The 17,047-nt window shown below is 39.3% G+C and overlaps 1 protein-coding gene across 2 annotated transcripts in view; it reads left to right on the plus strand.

Moving 5' to 3' along the window:
- The window catches only part of LOC126198471 (AT-rich interactive domain-containing protein 4B-like), a 159,032-nt gene that overhangs the window by 53,156 nt on the left and 88,829 nt on the right, over positions 1-17,047 (plus strand). For both annotated transcript variants that reach the window (XM_049934821.1, XM_049934831.1), the window contains exon 4: positions 11,985-12,078. In XM_049934821.1, the coding sequence (XP_049790778.1) occupies positions 11,985-12,078 (94 nt within the window). The remainder of the gene's footprint in view (positions 1-11,984; positions 12,079-17,047) is intronic.

The following is a 17,047-nucleotide window of genomic DNA, read 5'->3' on the forward strand; positions in this document are numbered from 1 at the left end:
CCAAGTGTCTGTAAAGCAGTCCTCCCTTTCCATGGCAGTCAACACATTCTTGAAACAAACAAGTCTCTTGCTTTATGTCGCAGACTTCTAATGACTTCACACACCCAACCAAGGTGTCATATGTCGTGTGCTCCAGTAAGTTCTTCAAAGTTACCACAGAATGTTCCAAATTCACACAGTATACACACAGACATCTAGAGATAGGTGTGGAAATACCCACTTAGGTCGTAGTGCATAAAATTTTGACCTTCCAATATGTGAAGTTGTACAGTTGCTCTTATAAACTGCAAAAGTTTCTTTAATATTGCGAGTCATGTACCTCTTTACTTTAAGATTTTTACCTTCAACAGTTACAGTTATAGTGTCTCTTTTTGTTGGCACTCTGGCGAGAACAGTCCCGTTTATCTTCCAGATAAAATGACTGCACTACTTGAACACTTAAGCTGCTTCAACAGGATGACCGTAATACAGATCTGGTCTTCCCTAGACTCCTTTTACAGACCTCACATATCTTGATTTGTCTACCATCTACTTTGATACCAATGAAATGTGGTTCAAAATTGTTTTCTTTGATAATGTTTCTGGAATAACAGTTAAAACTTGCACCTATTCACTGTAGGATGCACAGTATTCAACAGCTGAATTGATATTTGTGAAAAATTCCTGGCAAGAGGTGCGGGAGTGCTTTGGTTCATTTTTTCTGAAGATGGAATTTCTACTTTGAAGAGTGTGGTCAGTTTTGCTGTAGTGTATTTATCCATAGCTTTAGTAATTTCTCTGCACTTTCTTGATGCACAGAGCAGCTTATGACTCAACTTCACTGACCAAGGTATCTTAATAGGACTAACGCCTACTTCTTAACAGGACTAACACCGACCTCTGTAGTTGACTGACTTAATTCTTCTTCTGTTGATGCAAAATCTGCATCATCTGCGCCATGGGAGGCTTCACCTTGTTCAGAAAGTCATAGCTGGAAACATCTTCACTTTGAAACAGACTTCAAATGAGAACACTTATTCCCAACCTGAACAAGGTCTGTTTTTTGTTTGTGTTATGTATCACTCTTTTATGGGTATGCAAATAGTCACCAAACTTCATTCTCCTGTGGCCCCAGTCAGAAGACATTTCAAACAGTTCTTTTCGCAAAACACACTGCAACTGTGTCAACTGGCAAATTCCTCACGAAAACACAGAACTCCCTGGTTGGTCTCAGATTTCTTAGAAGCCTCTTCAGTAAACAAATTAGCACAGAACAACTACAATACAGAAACTTGCAATGAACAACCATGACAAAGAAACTGACAAGAAACCACAAAGTGCAAGAAATAACTGCAACAAATACAATATAAATAAACAGCGTAACAAAGAAATTAGTAAGAAACAACTTCAGTGAAGACACAAATTACCCTTGAAAGTTACAAAAAATGATTTTTTAAAATAAAACCTGTCCAACTTAAAGCTGGAAGCTCTCATTTACAGAGAATGTTGTACTACATGGTACTAATCAACAGAAAACAATTTTTTTTCTGTAAATTATAAATAAAATTCAAAGGCAACAGTAAAAGAACTTTCACAGATATGTCCGAATGGAGGATACCATTGTAATTATAAACCAATTATCTTACAAATAAAAAAACACTAACAGAACATCTAGAACTGTTATATAGATACAGCTTTTTAAAAAAATTTCCAAGATTAGCAACTTCATTGCTTTTCTTTAGGGGCAGGAATTTTTTTGGAGAAAACAAAAAATACGTGTCTTACTTCTAAATTTTAACATATGCTAAATTCAATAACATCACAGACTGTAGTGATATGGATTATGCCATTTTTGCATTTCATCTGTCGTGCTTTCTGGATGCCATCATTCCCTGTGGAATTTTTTTGTTTCCTCCTTGCTTCAGTTATATTGGATATACAAAGTGCTGTCCAAGGATTTCTACTAGGGCTTGTCATCTTGCCTATTTGTTGTTGTTCTGCATTCACTTTTTCAGTACAGGTAACACACTGCCTGATGCTTTCTCTTGAAATTTCCAGCGGTCTCTGGTTCTTTCAATTTAAGCAGGCCTCACACCCTTAATTTCTTACTTTTCTTCAGTTTTGGTCTGCAGTTCATTGTTAATTAATTATGGTCATACCTGCACATGAAAATGGCTTGCAGTTTCATTTTGATATCTGATTGTATATTATCTATCAGAAACCTTCTGGTGCCTTCAGTTTTCTTCCACATATGCAATCTTTTCATGATGACAATGATCATACCTGCACATGAAAATGGCTTGCAGTTTCATTTTGATATCTGATTGTATATTATCTATCAGAAACCTTCTGGTGCCTTCAGTTTTCTTCCACATATGCAATTTTTTTCATGATGACAATGATTAAATTGCCCCTCCCCCCCCCCCCCCCCCCCGACTTCCTCCTACCATGTTTCCTTCTTTTCCTCGTAAAGAATTCTATTCTTCCAACACAATTAAATCTTCGTCCCCCTCAACTATCTGAATAAAAAGTTCTCAACGGTATTGAGCCACAGTCGTACAAAATCTTTTGAAAGAGTAAACTGCCATTTGACTGTGTACCACTACTATATTCTGTACTATCTAGATTTCGGCTTTTATGTCATTATCAAGTACAATGAATAATACTGGTGTAATAACTTTTAGATTTGCACTTGATAACGGTATAAAAGCCGAAAACAGGAGACCGGCAGTGCAGAAGATCTACTTATACAGTACACAATCAAATGGCAGTTCACTCTTTCAAAAAACTTGAATAGATTTTGTTGTACTTTCTTCGCCGTACATTATTCGTCTCTTCAACTACGGAGTTGTTCGGTATAGGAACTTGTCATATTGTGGTTGGCTCTCTAGGCTACTAGAATGCGTTCACTGTACTAGCTCCCCGCATTCCATGTTCTCATTCATTATTAGGGCTGCTACTGCATTCCCCCACCTGATTTGTATACTCACCTGCGTAATAGTAACAACCGAAAAATGTTCATTACAAGTGCTTCTTTTCTCGTATGTATTAGCCAGCAACAGTTAAATGGAAATAACATTTTGTTACTAGCTTGTTCGCAACAGTGAAGTGATTACATTGGCTGCATGACTTTTGCAAAGAACAAGTAACCACCTTCACATGACTAATCCTAAATTAGTTTATCACAACAGCTGTCGGAGAACCGTATCGATCGCAGTGAAACATGCCGTAATGTGTTTGGAAGCGCCATCTTGAGTCCGCACGTAATGACACTACGTATTATACGCTCCGTTTGTTGGCTACTGTTCGGCAATTCGTCGCCATTTCAATAATGTCGTAAACACCCTCTGCAGCACACGTACATATCAGAATCCTTTTTTAAACATTCCTTTTCGCTGTCCACATGCTTCAACAATGATGGATCTTTTTGCGCACGTCATTTGCGAAGTATTTTAGGACTACATAAGACAAGTCTAGCTAATGTTATTGCAGCTGTTTCGTCATGAGTTAAAAACACAGTAAACTCGTGTAACTTGTCATATTAGTAATTATCTCATTGTATTAAAATAAACCCACGTTATGTAATTCTTGTGATGTAATTTAGTTAGTATCGTCAAAAATTTTCAAAACTTTTTCTTTGCATTCTTACGCCACGTGCTGTTTGCTTTAATTGTTTGTAGTTTTTAAGGTATGTCTCATTGCATTGTTGACGTAGTGCCCAATCGATGCGTGCTAGTTTCCCGGATTAATTACGATTTTCTCTTCGTGACATTGCGGCTGAATACGAGAAATTACCGTAACTACTTCTCTATATACTTCTCTATATTTTAGTCTTATTGATTATAATACACTTAACGGTACCTCCCCCCCCCTCCCCCCGACTTACCCCGTTGACGTTCGTGTCTTTTTTTACATCTTTTTCGAATTCGTGTCGCGGATGCGGCAAATAAGCCGCCACTTATTTTTTGATGAAATAGTATATATAAATTATATTTTTTAACCGGCACAATTACTATGGAGTCGCTCATTTTGTTGAAGATTTTTTGGGTCAACGCATTTTCATTTTGCGTTGTTTAATTTTTACAACATAAATCTGTGAACTTCATTTATTTTTACGGTCTGATTCCGTTCTTATTTTGTTGGGAGAACATGTAGAGAAACGTTTAATCTCTAGTTCATATATCAGACGTCTATTTTCTTTTCTCCACACTATCACATATAAAGACGTGACGGCAACTGAGTTATGTTTTATGTTTGATTGCTACCCCCAGCCTTCAATTGAGCGCCGCTGTTCGGTTGTGACTTCAGCGTAAACATTATTTAAATTTCTCAAAAATTCGCATAAGCACAACATTTTGGTTGTCATATGTATAGGCCTAATACGAAATTAAGGATTTCGTTCGTTGAGAGCAAGTTACTGTGCACCATTTTGTGTCGATCGTTTCTAGAAAATACAAATTATGTAGAGACAAAGTGAAGCTTTACCTGTTAGCTAATGATAGCATAAATTTATGTCATAGAAGTATTACTTATCGGTTAAAAATATGAACACACACAAGTACTTAATTTTAATCACATTGATAGAGATTTCACCCTTGAAATTAATTCAGTTATGCTTTTTGCAACACATTAATTTTCCATATTCTTCTCTGTAGTTGCAGTGAGGCTGCTTTTTAATTTCATCTATCAGAAATCAGTATTGTGTGCAGTGGTGTAGCACATGTATTGCAAAAAAATAAATCGATGCTGAATTGTTTTCTCCAGAGCCTGCGGCTATAGAATTCATCATCTTTGAAAAATCCTAATTTCCTCCATTTCTAATCAAAATTGTACAAGTAGCAACTTTGATGGGACATGGGGAGAACATGGTGTGCTGTTTTGCACATGCCAATTGTTAGGGAGTACAGTGTATTCTTTAGTGTGGATATTCAGAATGCTGTTAAAATGCATGTTATCTTTACTCTGTGGTAAAATATTCAGAAAATTCAAAAATGTTGATGCAAAATATAATAGATTGCCAAAAATTTCTATTTCTATGTTATGTCTGTTTTGAAGTACTGTAGAGTGTCTTGTGACAGTAAGTTTATCATTTATGGGGTACTTTGATCTGTGGCATTTATACTGTTGGCCATTAAAATTAAAACAATACCATGAAGCTGGCAGCTGACAAATATTAATTAGGCGTATGCCTAATGTGTACTACATGCTTGGCTATGCAAATGTTTAGTGTTTCAGCACAGCCACACAAAGCAGGTAGGAGTAACACCACTTACGTTGTGTGTACAAGGAATTAAATGACAGAATTAAGTAGAAATGACATTTGAACGGAGGTTATTTATGAGAAGATGCTGTTATGACAGCTAAAGGAGGAGGAGAGTGTTGGTATTTGAGAGCAGCAGAGCCGTGACATATTGAGGCTGTGGCTTATCAGTGTATGATATTGCTGTCCTTTTTGGTCGGGATTCCATGTCAGTCATATGAATATGGAGTGAATGCCCTCAGGAAAGCAAACTCAATGACATGCACAATCTTGGCAGCCCTTTGCCCAACTGTGCAGATTGTACAGTCGTGTCACATACTTAGGGTCAGGTGATGGGCTTGTATACAGCAAGAGAACCTACCACACAGAATTAGAGATGACACCTGGAGCGCCAATTACTGTTAAGCACAGTGACCATAGTTACAGAGAATAAGCCATCAGTGATGTGTCCAATGTCAGTACTGGACACAAGAATGACACTACATTCTCTCTTTAGATGGTTCTGACTTCTCCATTCGCCACAGTGGATGGAATCCACAAGAAGAAATTAATGTTGCCAGATTCATCCAACCCCCTCCCCCCCAAACAACAACCACCCCCACCACCACGTCGTCCTCACAGCCCCAGCACCTTTCATGTGGTTGTATTTAATGGCATTGATTGCACATCACCACCACTTCTGGTTCCCAAACCTAGTAATGTGGACAGCAGGCATTACCTTCTGACATTTTAAGGCCAGTGGCTGTGCCATATCTTCAACATATCTTCAACGATATAATACAAGACTACATGTTGCCCCTGCTGTCGTATCCTACCTTGAGGCAGAGGGTGTTCAGTTGTGCTGCTGGCCAAAACACTGATAAGATATCTCACTCATTAGAGAGATGTGATTATGGGTCCAGCACATTGTTCAGATATCACCCACTAGAGAGACTGAAATGTGGATTGCTAAGAAGCTGACATGCTGCAGCTTGCCAGCCATGGCAATTGATGAACTCTTGTCATATAGCTGAAGCAGCATGGAGTGAGGTATCTGTACCTGTCATCCATACTCAGTTCGACTCATGCCCAGCTGGGATAGAGCCTTTGTTGCGCAGGTGATGACAGCTCTGTCTACTAAATTTCATACTCTGTAAACACCCAAACCATCCATAAATTTACTGTATACACACAATAAGTAAAGTTTATAAAAGGAAAGTTACTAATCACCATATAACGGAGATGCTGAGTCACAGATAGGCACCACAAAAAGACACAATTAAAGCTTTCGACCATTTGCCTTTGCCAACAGTAGACGGATTTTTCATTGTTTAATAAGTAAAATTTACTTATTTTCTATCCATCCTGGTGTTGCAGGCTTAATGGGCAGCAGCGTACCTTTTCTTTGTTCAACTTGTATTCCACTTAATTTTTTTACACTGATTTTTTATCTGTTTTTCTGTCATAAGGCGGTTCTTAGAAATATTTAATTATATCATGAAGTGAAAAGAATTCTGAGTTGTGGACATGTCATATTTACCATAGCAAAGGTTAATCATTGTACATCTACATCAATACTACGAAATCCACTGTACAGCATGTGTTGGATGGTACCCTGTACCGGTACTATCATTTCCTTTTGTTTTCGACTCGTAAATGGAGAGAGGGGGGAAAACAACTGTCTATATGCCTCCGTATGAGCCCTAACTTCTCATATGTTATCTTTGTGGTCCTTAAGTGCAGTGTATGTTGGAGGCAGTAGAATTGTTCTGAAGTCAGCATCAAATGTCGGTTCTATAAATTTTCTCACTAGTGTTCCTCGAAAAGAATGTTACTTCCCCTCCAGGACTCCTCATTCGAATTCCTGAAGCATGTCCGTAACACTTGCATGTTGTTCGAACCTACCAGTAACAAACCTAGCAGCCTGCTTCTGAATTGCTTTGATGGCTTCCTTTAATCTAATATGGTACTGTTCCCAAACACTCTAGCAGTACTCAAGAATAGGTAGCACTAGCATACTAGATGCAGTCTCCTGTGCAGATGAACAACCCTTTCAGAGAATTCGCCTACTAAACAAAAGTAGACCATTTGTCTTGCCTACCACAATCTTACATGTTTGTTTGACTTCATATCGCCCAGGTATTTAAATGATGTGACTGTGTCAAGCAGGACACTAGTAATGCTGTGTCCTAACATTACGGGTTTATTTTTCCTACTCATCCACATAGAAATTTTGTCTAAGTCATCTTGTATCCTCCTACAGTCACTCAACTTCGACACCATACCATACACCACATCATCACTAGTAAACAACCGCAGATTGCTGCCCATCCACTTCCCCAAATCATTTATGTATAGAGAACAGCAGTGGTCCTATCACACTTCCCTGGGGCACTTCTTGTCTTGAATGAACACTCATCAAGGTCAACATCCTGGGCTCTGTGTCAAAGACTTTCCCGAAATCTAGAAATACGGTATCTGTCTGTTGCCTTTCTTCCATAGTTCGCTGTTAATAATGAAAAAAGGGAAAACTGAGTTTTGGACAAGCAGTGCTTTCTGAGACCATGATTATATGTGTACATAAGATTCTCTGTCTCAAAAAAATTTATTACATTCAAACTGGAAATGTGTTCAAGGATTCTCTAGTAAACCGATGGTAGGGATATTGGTCTGTAATTTTATGAGTCTGTTAGTGTGCACTTCCTATACACCGGAGTCACCTGCACTTTTTTCCAGTCACTTGGGACTTTGCGCCAGGCGAGAGATTTGCAGTAAATGTAAGCTAGGTAAGGTGGCAGTGCTGTATACTACTCTGTGGATACCTGAATTTGGATTCCATCTGGACCTGGTGACATTTGTTTTCTACTCTTTCAGTTGTTTCTCCATACCAGGGATGCTGATTATGATGTTGTCTGTACCAGAGTCTGTTTGATGGTCAAATGGCAGTATATTCATACAATTCTCTTACATGAATGATACCTTAAATGTGAAATTTAAAACTTCGGCTTTTGTTTTGCTATTGTCAGTTGCCACACCAGACTGGTCAACAAGTGACTGGATGGAACTGTGAGACATGCTTAATAATTTTATTTGGACTGCCATCACAGGCAAAAGCATGGAATTATATGTACATCCTTTCTGTACACTGAGGGATAGTTTCCACACCTCCCGCTTCCTGTGAACTGCAGACCTTTCCGAGGTGGGGTGGCTCGTGTGCCTCAATGATGAAGGTAATCGTATCATAGATGCAATCACAATGGAGAGGTATCTCCGGAAAGGCCAGATTAACACACAGCTCCTGAAAAGGGGCAGCGTTCTCAGTAGATGTGGGGGCAACAGTCCAGATGATTAACTGATCTGGCCTTGTCACATTAACTAACATAGCTTTGCTATGCTGCTACAGCGAACAGCTGAAAGCAAATAGAAATGGCAGCTATAACCCCCCCCCCCCCCCGGTCTCTCACCTCCCCCAAGGGCATGTAGTGTTTCCTGATGTTGGTGGCATCCTCTTAGGTGAAAATATTCTGGGGGTAAAGTAGTCCCCTATTCAGATCTCGGGGCAGGGACTACTTAGGAGAATGTCATGAGGAAAGCCAAAACTGGCATTTTACGGTGTGTGGAATGTTAGATCCTTCAGTTGGGTAGGTAGGTTAGAGATTGAAAAAAAAGATAGGTTGAAGTTGTGGTTGGAATTTGTGAATTGTAGTGGGAGAAAGAACAGGACTTGGGTTCAGGTCAGTACAGGGTTATAAACACACAATAAAATGGGATAATACGTGAGTAGTCCTAATAATGAGTAAGAAAGTAGGCGTATTGGTAGCTACGATGAATAGCATAGTGAATGCATTATCGTAGCCAAGATATACACGAAACCAACACTCACTACAATAGTACAAGCTCATATGCTAACTCTGCACATGGTCAAGGGATTGAAAGAATGTATGATGGGATAAAGAGAATTATTCGGATAGTTAAAGACAATGAAAATTTGTTATAGATGACTGGAATTCAGTATTAGAAAAAGAAAGAAAAGGAAAAAAACTGTAGAAAACATGGACTGGGGAAGAGGAATAAACAAGGAAACTGACTGGTGGAATTTTGTCACAGAGCCTGATTTAGTCTTTGCTAACACTTGGTTTAAGAATCATGAAAATAGATTATATACATGGAAGAGACCTGGATACACTGGCACATTTCAGATTGATCATATAGTAAATCAGTATTTCGAAACCCAATTTTAAACAGTACGACATATCCACGGACAAATGTGGACTCTGACTATAATTTATTAGTTATGAACTACAGACTGAAACGAATGAAATGGCAGAAAGGTTGGAAATTAAGGAAATGGGATATGGGTAAATTCAAGGAACCAGAGGCTGTCGAGAGTTTGAGGGAGAATCAGGAGATACTGGAATGAAACAGGGCTAAGGAACACAGTAGATGATGTAAGGGTAGCCATGAGATACAAAATTATGAATGCAGCAAAGAATCAAATACGGAAAAATTTAAAGTTCAGTAGAAATCCTGGGATAATGATAGACATATTGAATTAACGTACGAAAGCAGAAATCATAAAATTGCAGCTAATGATGCACATGAAAGGGAATACAGACATCTAAAAAAGATGATGGACAAGAAGTGCAAAATGGCTCAACAGTAATGGCTAGAGGAAACAATTGAAGACTGTAGAGTAATGCATATATATATAAGGGAAAGATAGATGCTGTCTGTAGGAAAACAGAGACCTGTTGAGAAAAAGAGAAGCACCTGTATGAATATCATGCCAGCACTAAGTAAAGAAGGTAAAGCTGAATGGTGGAACGAATATAAAGAGTGACCTAAGGCAAACAAACTGGAGGACCAGGTTATAGAGATATAAGAGGAAGTAGGTGAAGACAAGATGGGGAATGTTGCTGCAAGAATAATTTGACAGAGCACTGAAAGACTTAAGTAGGAAAAGGCTCATGTAATAGACGACATTCCCTCAGAATTATTAAGATTCTTGGTAGAGCCAGCTATGATAAAACTATTCCACGTGCTGTGCAAGATGTACGAGACAGGCAAAATACTCCCAGACTTAAGAAAGAGTATATTAGTTCCCATTCCATAGAAAACAAGTGTGAATACGACCGAACCATCAGTATTGTAAGTCACAGCTGCAAAATATTGACATGGAAATTCCAGGTAGGAATATCAATAATGTAGGAAAAGATAGATTGCTATTAACTGTAAAGAAGACACATCAAGTTGCAGACAGGCACAATTAAAACACTTACATAAATCTTTCGGCCACAGCCTTCGTCACTAAGAGAGAGAATGATGTGTGTGTGTCTCTCTTACTGATGAAGGCTCTGGCCAAAAACGTTGTGTAAGTGTCTTTTTTTAATTGTGCATGTCTGCAACATTACGTGCCTTCTTTATAGTCAGTAGCAATCTGTCTTTCCCTACATTATAAATATCGACATGAGTTGTATGCAGAAGAATAGATAAACTTCCAGAAGCAGATCTTGGTAAGATTAGTTTGGGTTCCAGAGAAATGTAGGAACATGTGAGCCAATACTGACCTTAAGACTTAGCCTAAAAGATAGGCTGAAAAAAGCCAAACCTAGGTTTCTAGCGTTTGTAGATTTAGGGTAATCTTTTGACAAAGTGGCCTGTATTACATTTTTGAAGTTCTACTGGTAATATTGTAGATTTAGGGAAAGCTTTCGACAACGTTGATCGGATTACACATTTTGAAATTCTTAGGATAGCAGGGATGCGTGAAAGGGAAGCGGTAGTTGAGAAGGGATTGAAACAGTATTGTTAAGTCTCCCTGATGATGATCAATGTATACCTTGAGCAAGAAAAGCAAAGGAGAATTGTGGGAATTCACATGAAGTTCATGGAGAAGAAATAAAAACCTGGCAGTTTGCTGATGACATTGTAATTCTGTCAGATGTGGCAAAGGATTTGGAAAAACAATTTAACGGAGTAGATAGTGTTTTGAAAGGAGATTATGTGATGAATATCAACAAAAGTAAAACAAGTGTAATGGAATGTTATCAATTTAAATCAAGTGACACTGATGGAATTAGGTTAGGAAATGAGAAACTGAAAGCAGTTGTTGAGTTTTGTTATTTGGATAGTAAAATAATTGATTAGTGATAAAGTGGAGAGGATATAACATACAGATTCGCATTAGCAAGAAAAGCATTTATGAAAAAGAGGATCTAATATCAATTTATGTGTTAGGAAGTCTTTTTCTGAAAGTGTGTGTGTTGGGTGTAGCACTGTTTGGAAGCAAAACATGAATGATAAGCAATTCAGACAGGAATAGAACAGAAGCTTTTGAAATAATTTTCTGTGGAAAAATGCTGAAGATTAGATGGGTAGATTGAATAACAAATGAAGTGATACTGAATCGGTTTGGGAAAAATGAATTTGTGGCACAACATCCCTAAAAAAGGGGATTTGTTGATAGGACACATCCTGAGGCAGCAAGTATTGGTAGGGTATTGGAGGGTAAGTGCATGGGGTAAAATTGCCAGAGGGAGATAAAGCGGTGAATACAGTAAGCAGGTTCAAATGGATGCAGGCTGCTATAGTCATGCAGAGATAAAGAGCCTTGCAGAGGACTGCTACATTGGACCTGTCGTTGGAAATTGTTGAGATGTTGAACCCAAGTGAATTGTTAATTCTTAGTTAACTTTACATAGCAGTTAATCATTGTGTTTCTTTTGATTCTAAATAATATATTTTATTTTGTCCAATATTGCTGCAGGTGGGAGCTGTATGTGAAGTAAAGCATCCTGAAAGAAAAGAACAACTAGAAGCTACAATTACTAAGATTCAGGATTGCAGTCAGTACACAGTCGGTAAGTTCTGTACTCCTAATTATGATGCCATAGGATACAATATTTAATGTAAAGTTGCCCTGCAACGAGTGAGATCACTTTTGAATTTTTTTTATTATGGCTTTTTCTTTACCATTGTATACTATACAGTGGAGCAGCAGCATGCTCTGATATCAGTTAAATCAAAAGTTACGATTTACTAGTTTCATATGTAGTTAACAAAAAAACAAGAATTCTAGACACAACTGCTGGTTGCTGCTTCCTGAAATTTGTTGTTGTATTGTTTTTGTGGTTTAGTGTATGTTTGTTACTTCCCACTGCTGTTTTTGTGTTGATATTTTTTGATCACATGAATCATTATTGGCAATATTTTGGAAAAGACAGATTGCTACTACTGTCAAATGACATGTTGAGCTGCAGACAGGCACAACAGAAAGACTATTCCACATTTAGCTTTCGACCAAAATGTTCTTCAGACTAGATAAGAAATCACACAGACATTCACACAAGAAAGCACACATGACCGTTGTCTCTGGCCACTCTGTTCAGAATACAACTGTCACTTTGAACAAAAGTAGCAATCCAGGAGGGGGGTTTGCAAAGAGTGCTGTCAGACACTGTGCAGGAACTAGATGGTAGCAGGGCAAGGCTGCCAGGTGCAGCATCAAGTGGCTGTGGACGAGAGGGGGGGGGGGCATGGCAGGAATGGGATGTGGAAGAGGAAAAGAAGGGGAAAAGATTGATGGGTGTGTTGGCAGAGCGTTGCATAGTGATGGGATGGTGAGGGGACGTGAGTTGGGTAGACAGAAGATATGGGAACAGTAGGTTACCAAATGTTGAGTCTGGGATAATTTCACAAGGATAATTCTCACATGCACAGTTCAGAAAATCTAGCGGTGGATGGGAGGATTCAGATGGCCAGGGTTGTGAACCAGCCATTGAAATCAAGCATGTTATGTTCAGCTGCATGTTGTGCCACAGGGGTGGGTCCATTTTACATTCTTGGCCATAGTATGGCTGTGGCCATTCACCCATGTGGACAGCTTGCTGCTAGTCATACTAATAGAGAAAACTGTGCAATGATTGTAGCAAAGCTGGTATATGACATGGCTGCTTTCACAGGTGACCCTCCCTCTAATAGGGTAGGGTAAGCCTGTGATAGGACTGGAAGTGGTGGGTGGATTGGGGATGGGGGTCTGTGGTGATATGGCATGGGAAATCTGTCTGTGGACTGGGTCTTGGGATATTGCCTGTCTGTAACAGCCTTTGTGAGAGGTTCAGCATACTGCGCAAGGGAGTTGATGCCCATCCCACGGTGGCCAGGCTGCATAGAAGGATTTGCTATATGTTGGCCACCTCCTCCCTGATCACACCTCTATCCACATTGGGCAAGGGAGTTGTTGTCTGTCTCTGGGCCGCCAAGCTATATGGGAGAGAGGTCCTGTATATTGACTATCTCATCACTGATGGCTCCATCCACACCTCACCATTCCTTCCACAATGAAGTATGCCTCTCATACAGCCTGGCTCCAGAGGAAGGCATATCTACAGTGACAAGAACTTCCTTTTCCAGTATGTGGAAAGTTTCACCAGCGTCTTCACTGGCAGCACTATCCTCCAGACCTAGTTGCAAACAGATTTCCTGTGCTCTTTCACCATGCATCATTAATACAGACCACCCCCAAGGACAGCTACAAAGATGTATGTCCTTCGTCATCCAATACCAACCCAGACTGGAACTGGACCCCCTCTTTCACCAGGGCTTTGGTTACCTATCATCATGCCCTGAAATGAGGGACATCCTACGCGAGTTCCTTCCCAATCCTCCTAAAGTGGTTTCCTTTTGCCCACCCAATCTCCACAACTTCGTAGTCCATCCTTATGCTACTCCCAATCCCAGCCCTCTTGCCACAGTGGATGGACTCAGATGCAAAATCTATCCAATCCACTCATCTATAAGTTCTTACTCCAGTCTTGTTACAGGCTTATCCTACCCCATCAGAGACCAGGCCACCTGTGAAAGCAGCCATGTCATATACCAGCTCTATTGCAATCATTACACAGCTTTTTATATTGGTATGACAACCAACCAGTTGTCCACCAGGATGAAAGGCCACTGCCAAACTTTTGGCCAAGAGTAAAATGGACCCACAACGTGCACCTGAACATAACATATTGATTTCATTGGCTGCTTCACAGTCCGAGCCATTTGGATCCTCCCTTCCACCATCAGCTTTTCTGAACTGCACCCAAAATTATCCCGGCCGTAACCTATGGTAACCTACTGTTCCCACACCCTCTAATCGACAGTGTCCGCACCCTCTGTCCTATTACTCTCCCCTCGATCCACATCCCCTCACACTCATTGTGTGTAGTTCTCTGCCAACTTGCACACAAGTCTTTCTCCCCTTCTCTCCTTTTCCACTTCCTTTTCCTTAGCTGCCAAAAACACCCCTCCAAAGTTTCCTGATGCTGCATCTGTCAGCCTTGGCCTGCTGCATTTTAGCCCTGCACACTCCGCCAAACAGTGCATCTTTGCACCCTCTCCCATATTCTGATATCCCTCCCCCTCCCCCTTCCCTTGTCCCCCTCCCAGATTGCTGCTTTTGTTCAAAGTGACAGTTGTATCCTGGCCAGAGCAGCTGGAGATAGTGATAATTTGCGCATGTGAGGTGTGTTTTCTTGCGTGAACATGTGCTTGTTTTCTTTTCTGAAGTAGACTTTGGCTGAAAGCTAAATGTCTTTACATTGCTCCAGTCTGCAACTCAATATGTCACCCTCATGAAGAGTAGCAATTTATCCACTTTTTAACAGTGTTGATATTCCAATCTGAACTTTCCATTGTTACACTATTATTGTCTTCTTTCGTTTCATGTAGCCACTGTTTCCTGTAAGGGGACCCAGAAAATATAAAGTTACTTGAAACTTCCAGCATCCTCATTTTGCTGGAAATTCATACCTTCAGCATAAATATGATGAATAGGAAAGTTGCTACTCACCGTATAGCAGAGATGCAGATTCACAGATAGGCACAACAAAATGACTGTCAAAAATAAAGTAAGGTGACAGTCTTTTTGTTGTGCCTAACTGTGACTGCATCTCTACTACGTGGTAAGTAGCAACTTTCCTTTTCATAATATTGTTACATTCCATCCTGGATTTTTCATTGTTTGATACTTTCAGCATCCTTATTTTGCTGGAAATTCATAATTTGAGTCAGCTGTAGTTTGTCATTGCTTTCTGCTTTTATTGCATGCCTTGTAAACGTGTGCTATAGTATACTCTCTGATAGGCATAGCCTTTCTGTTTTACATCTGACAGTTTCACTGTGTTTCCTTCCTTCTTGGTTTAGATTGTGCTCTTGTTAGGACAACCTGTAGTTTCCAGGGCTCAGATATTTATTATAACATTTTTGGGTGTACTGTATGAAATGTTGCTATGATGCCGGTGATTAGTAAGTTACGGAAACTACAGTTTATGAGAAAGAGTGAGAGCTGGTGAACCATATGCCTTTCAAAATGGTTTTCTCAACATGGCATATGACAGGGTGTATATGCCCCAGGACAACTGGGAAGTCAGGAAAAACCTGGAAAATTTTTCATCCAAGAGAAAATCAGGAAATTTTTCATTGTTTTACTTTTCAGTTAATTTTTTGTAACTGTGGCTGGTAAGAACTGATACTCTAACAAAGAATTTTACTCCAGCCCGCAACTGCAGAATAATGCTGCAGCAATAAAACATAAGAGGGGAAAACACTAAAATAAAACTTAAAGACAACAAAAATGTGCCATTTACAACAACAAAACAAAGTGCGCACACAATCTCATGCTGGCAACAATATGTTTCAGATACATTAGGATGAAGACAGTACAATACTTTGTAACAACAAACTGCTTTGTGTGAGGCTGATGTTGCAACTGTTTACATTTCTAACAAGTTGTGGAAAAATATTATGCATGGTGGTGTAAGAAGTGTTACCTCAAAGTAAATTTACTTTTACGCAAGATGAATTAGGATATGTGTGAGAATGTGCAATGAATTTCTTAAGTCATGGAGCATAGACTCTGTTTCAAAACTTAACACTTTGATGACCAACTACTCAGAAAAAATTTGGGTCCAGAAGAGTGGATATCTATATCATTGTTTAAAATTTTAGTGGCACATTTCTGTTTGATATATCTTAAAGAATAACACGAGCGAAAAAGGACCGGTACTATATATGCAGGCTTAGCTTTTCTGGTACCTATCCTCTTATGTGTATTAATTTAAGCCATTAACTTTTCCTATTTTTGAGTTCGTACTACTTGATAGTGATGTTGCTATTGGCTGTCATCACATGTCCTGTGCTCTGAATATCTGCCGTCATTGACTGGCGATATCATGTGATGTGAGCAGTGATTGGCTGACAAGGGTGCATTGCAATCTCAGTTTCAAAGCTTCAGGAACTGATGTACTGTGTTTGCTGGAATTCACATTTATACTTTAGACAGTATAATGTAATTTTATAGATAAAATCTACTCACCAAGCAGTGGCAGGAGAACACGGGTATAAAAAAGGTTTTACTGATTCAAGTTTTTGGAGACAGTGGCTCATTCTTCCAGCAGAAGAATTGAAGCGGAAGGAATAGAGAGGTTTAGGGAAAGGGGCAGAGTTTGGAAAAGTCACCTAGAAATCCCTTTCGGGAGAGACTTACTGGATGAGATGAAAAGGAAAAACTGATTGTTGGGGACTGCACTTAACGAGATTTGAAAACCCGATAGTTTAAAGATGGAAGGCAGGATGATATGCAAAAGAGAGATTACTGCGAAAACATCATGAATGAGTTAATAAGAGTGAAAAAAGTTAATGTATGTAACAGAGGTAGGAGGGGGGTGGTGAAAAATTGACAGGTCAAAAAAGAAAGATGTAGAAAACTGAAACTGAGTGAAGAAAGGAATAGTTAATGTGAAGAAATGCTGAGATGGAAGAAATGCATTGCTACTGTTGCTC

The sequence above is a fragment of the Schistocerca nitens genome, chromosome 1 (genome assembly GCF_023898315.1).
Source record: "Schistocerca nitens isolate TAMUIC-IGC-003100 chromosome 1, iqSchNite1.1, whole genome shotgun sequence".
Classification (NCBI taxonomy): Eukaryota; Metazoa; Arthropoda; class Insecta; order Orthoptera; family Acrididae; genus Schistocerca; species Schistocerca nitens.